The sequence below is a fragment of the Cucumis melo genome, chromosome 7 (assembly GCF_025177605.1).
Source record: "Cucumis melo cultivar AY chromosome 7, USDA_Cmelo_AY_1.0, whole genome shotgun sequence".
Taxonomy (NCBI): domain Eukaryota; kingdom Viridiplantae; phylum Streptophyta; class Magnoliopsida; order Cucurbitales; family Cucurbitaceae; genus Cucumis; species Cucumis melo.
The window spans coordinates 11362360-11367077 of NC_066863.1; the positions used below are offsets into that span (position 1 = coordinate 11362360).

Consider the following 4718-nt stretch of genomic DNA (forward strand, 5'->3'; position numbering starts at 1 on the left):
CAAAAAGCGCTAATACATTAACTTTTCCATAGCTTATTAGTTCCGTTCTTATCACAATTAAACCAGCATGATAAATTTGAAGTTTTTCTATAAATAACTTAACTAAAAGAATTGAAAGCCATGTTTTAGAGGACGATATTCAACTAAAGCTTTTCTAAATTATATCATGATTGAATGTGTGTGCTTGCGAGTTGTGAGCATCAAACAAACCAACAAAAATACGGATGCTTCGTGTATATTTTAAAGTTATTTATATTATTTGTAAGCATTAAGCAACATCACCGAAACTAAGTCAAGGAATTATGTTCTCATTTGAAGATAAAATATTCAAATTCCTATTCACATTATTAAAACTGAAAAGAAAAAAAAATAAAAAGTTATATTCCCCCACCTTCAACTAAAAGTTTAATTGAAAGTTAGAATAACATTGTTTTGTCCCATTCTAGTCCTCCTACATTTCAAATATCATTTTAGTTATTATATATTCTGTAAATTTTAAATTTTAAATTTAAAGATATATATATATATATATATTTTATTGAAATGGATTAGAGATTAATAATCGATCGCTGTATTTCCAAAATTTATAATAAAAAGACTAATAAAACACAAAAAGTTATGTAGCAAATTATAGTGAACCAAACATTTTCAAGCCACACCAAACCAATTGTCAAAAGGAATTTAGTTCAAGTAATACAGCTATTGTTATCGATCTATAAATCGAAAACTTATCAAAGCATTTGAAAGTGTAACCATCGTTGTAAGGCAATTATGCTTTGTAAAGATGTAGTTTAGGTTTCAAAAGTAGCCTTTTATAGTTTAATCTAATTCAGTCGTGATCATTTGTGTGTTTAATAAACCTTCAATTTATGTTTAAAAAAAATGTATTTGTAGGTACAATAGCTAGAGATTGAGCTGCATGAACTTGTTATCCCTTATGTTAATTGTTTTCGTTATGGTAGTTTTGTGGCTCACTCGAGAATTTTTGTCGAGCACCGTTTGAAAAGTATGTATGGGAGTTTTGTTTTTGGAATGGGTTATCTTCTATTCTGATTTGGAATGGAACTGTGTTGTTCAATTGTTTCAGAAATGAAGTTTGTTTTTTTCAAAAAGAAAAAAGGAAAAATGGATCCAAGTATAAAGTCCACTTTTTAGTTTTTATGGTGGTGGTGGTGGTGGACTATAAAGTACAAATATAAAGAAGATGGAGTAGAAAAAGAGAGAGAGAGAGAGAGAGAAAAAAAAAAAGGTATATAATCAACAATCATCGCATAGCATAACATTTAACATAGGGGAGTTATCATTTTGTTTAAGAAAAACAAAGAAAAACTCCAATCCAATACCTTTCTCTTCGACACAATCAAATACCATTCTCATTTCTTTTCATTTTCCCATTCAAACACTAAACAAAATCACATCAACACTTTTCCTCTCTTTAGACTCTGTTTTGCTCTGCATGCCTCTTAAATGGGGAATCTCTGCGCCACATTCTCGCCGCCGAAACCACCGCCGACCACCCTACCAAACCCCGCTTCATTCTCCATTTCCACCAACCGATGGTCTCGTATGCGTTCTTCACGGAGACACAACGCCGGAGACTCGCTGACTTCCGACCAGGCTTTGGATGCCGCGGCGGCGCTTTTCCAGAAACCTCCACTCGATTGTTCTCTTTCGTTCGATCGCTCTACTTCGCTCCGCCAGCCGACTTCCGGTAAGAAGAATCGGAATGCCTTGCCGCGGAGTTCCAGTTCTCGGGCTCGCTCCCTTACTGACCCTCTCCTTCAACCTCAGCAGCTTGTTAATCAGGTTTGTTGAGTTTGAATTTGGTTGTGTGATTCTGATTCTGATTGGTATGGATGACCCCATTAGGTGTTTGATTGTTGAATAAGCGTTAATTGAAAATTTTATGTTGTGGGATTGTCAAATTGTGCATTGTGGTTGGGAATTTCAACTTTGCCTGTGTGGATGGACTAATTTTAGCGGGAAATTTAATTGATTGGATCCTAATTAGAGCGTTTAAACATTCTAATCAATCAACGTACGATGAAGTGAATCATCCTTTTCGCATCCTGTATTTAATGAACTTTAGTGTAACTGAATGTTAAATTTGGACTTATTTAAACTACAAGGAGAATAATGGAAAATTAATTCTGTTAACGGAGGGGGAGAAGAGTGATAGTCTTAATTTTAGATTTCAATTTAGAATTAGAACGAGTTTATTGAGATATAGGAATGGCGTTTATATAGTTTTGATCTTCTACCCACTGGATTGTTCAAATTATCCATAAAGTTTTGCTGATTGTTTGTCTTTTTCACATATTGTTCCGAAAGGTTATTTTCTGAGTTTCCTGCCAAAAGAATTTATGGTTCTAATCAGTTACAAATTGACAGGACATAAAGCTAGATGACTTGGAAACAATTCACTTTGTTCTTGTCCACGGAGGTGGTTTTGGTGCATGGTGTTGGTATAAAACTATTGCCCTTCTGGAAGAAGCAGGATATCGGGCTACGGCGATAGACCTAACTGGGTCAGGAATTCATTCATTTGATCCAAATAGCATCACAGATCTCGCGCAATATACGCAGCCACTTACTGATTTCCTGGAAAAGCTTCCTGATGGTGAAAAGGTTTTATTGGTTTCCATCCTCCTAATCCAAGTTACATTATATATATACATGTATAGAAATACGTTCTGTATGCATTGGCATTCATACATACGCGTGCTCATGGATGTTGAGAATACACTGTATTAACTATTAAATTTACTTGATCCCAATTTGTGGACCACCTCTCAGATCTAGTGGCGATTAACAAAAACGTTAGTTTGACAGTTTTTCTATTTCAATTGCCTGTTCTTTTTATTAAGCTATTGAATTTTGCACTTGACTTCCTCTAAAATTAATTTGTTTCATCTTCTTAACATATGTAGGTTATCCTAGTTGGGCATGATTTTGGTGGTGCTTGTATTTCTTATGCTATGGAATTATTTCATTCCAAGATTGCAAAGGCTGTTTTCATAGCTGCAGCAATGTTGAATGATGGGGAAAACACTCTTGATATGTTCTCCTTGCAGGTACTCACATTGCCTGATCTAAATGATTTTGTAACTTCAGGTTTGATTGAATATAGAAACTTGAATTTCATATAAATGATTCTGCGTATTGTACGTGTTGGAATGCTTTGAATCTGTTAGGGGGCGGTCCTAATTTATATTCATTTATGCATTATTTACAATTTTGGGCCTAGGAATTCCAGATGTGTCCGATATATCCTCTAACCCTGTTGGGGCATTTGAAATCTGTATTATTTATCTCTCCCTCTGCCAGAAAACGTAAATCTGTCTGTTGATTTCTTTATTGTTTACGATTTCTCACTTTCTTGAGTTGTCGGTTTTAAAACAGTGTGAAAGTAGCTTTCAAGAATTTAAATGCTGCTCTCTCTTCACTGTTGTTTTTGGCTTTTATTCGATGCTGCTAAGTCAATCTTTCTGCGTTCTTCCAGTCATGTTTATTTTAGTTTACCTATGCTTGAATCTATGCTAGGCTGGTTCGGGCGAAGTGATGCAACAGGCTCAAGTCTTTGTGTACTCAAATGGCAACGAAAATCCTCCAACAGCTATTGAATTGAAAAAACCATTGTTGAAGGACTTGTTCTTCAATCAAACGCCAGCCAAGGTAACTTTCGTTTTTGGTTGGAACCTTCTTAGAAAACTTAGTTGTATACCCTTCACTTTCGATAAGAGACATAGTCAATTGATCATTCCATTATCCAAATTCAGGATGTAGCTTTAGCATCTGTTTCGATGAGACCGGTGCCCTTCTCACCTGTGTTAGAAAAGCTACGCCTTTCAGAAACGAAGTATGGATCCGTGAGACGATTTTACATTCAAACACTTAACGACAATGCCATACCTGTCCCAATCCAGGAGAGCTTGATCGAGAGAAACCCTCCAGAACAGGTCTTCTATCTCAAGGGTGCAGATCATTCCCCCTTTTTCTCAAAACCTCAGGCTCTACATAGATTATTTGTAGAAATCTCAAAAATCCAAAGATCTTAGAAACCAGTCTCTCTCACCAGCTAGATAGATTGATGGGTTTGCATTGAAAGTTTCTTCGATTTTTGCTTTATTGATATCCATGTGAATGAATAAAGTTGGTGGGACTTCATTGAAAGAGGATGAAATGAAAGGGCCTGATCTTGCCACCTCATTTTCTTTTTGTTATTATTATTATTATTATTATTATTATTATTATTATTAATTTTTTTTATTATATATTTATTGTAAAGGCAATGAGGTTACAAGATGAGAATCATCTGGTCCCAAAATTGACTGTTTATTGACCATAATTGGAGAATACAGTCCAAAATTTGGGTCTTGTTACCTTTTTATATTGTATTGAACTCTCAATAATATGAATGGTATTGGAGCTTTTGAAAATTCAGAATACAAATTAGATGTTCCTTCCTCTTGCTTCTGTTTTTATTTTATTCTATTTTTCCTTTTCTAAGAGAAGATAACTGCATCTCTATAACCTGAAAATTCTATTTTACTCTAAATTTGAGATTCTCACATTGCCCTAATGAAGCTTCTTTGTACACCTCTACCTTAAGTTAGGGGTTTGGACTCTGTGTGGTGAGGTGAGGTGAGAAATAAAATAGTGATATAATTTTATTACCTTAATTTTCATAAATATAGCAAATGGACAAAATATTTAAT

At 34.6% G+C, this 4718-nt stretch overlaps 1 protein-coding gene across 1 annotated transcript; it reads left to right on the top strand.

The window, feature by feature from the left end:
• The first annotated feature begins 1093 nt into the window (after positions 1-1093).
• On the top strand, positions 1094-4452 carry LOC103487502 (putative methylesterase 11, chloroplastic). Its single transcript, XM_008445831.3, has 5 exons — positions 1094-1806; positions 2392-2628; positions 2931-3074; positions 3544-3675; positions 3780-4452. Exons 1-5 carry the CDS (start codon positions 1468-1470, stop codon positions 4056-4058), a joined length of 1131 nt encoding a protein of 376 aa, XP_008444053.2. The 5' UTR covers positions 1094-1467; the 3' UTR covers positions 4059-4452.
• Positions 4453-4718: the final 266 nt, after the last annotated feature.

Excerpts from the sequence above, each read along its gene's own strand:
- LOC103487502 (XM_008445831.3), top strand. The coding sequence starts at position 1,468 with ATGGGGAATCTCTGCGCCACATTCTCGCCGCCGAAACCACCGCCGACC. Across the intron at positions 2,629-2,930 it reads AGCTTCCTGATGGTGAAAAG|GTTATCCTAGTTGGGCATGA; the intron begins GTTTTATTGGTT and ends TAACATATGTAG. Across the intron at positions 3,676-3,779 it reads TCAATCAAACGCCAGCCAAG|GATGTAGCTTTAGCATCTGT; the intron begins GTAACTTTCGTT and ends ATCCAAATTCAG.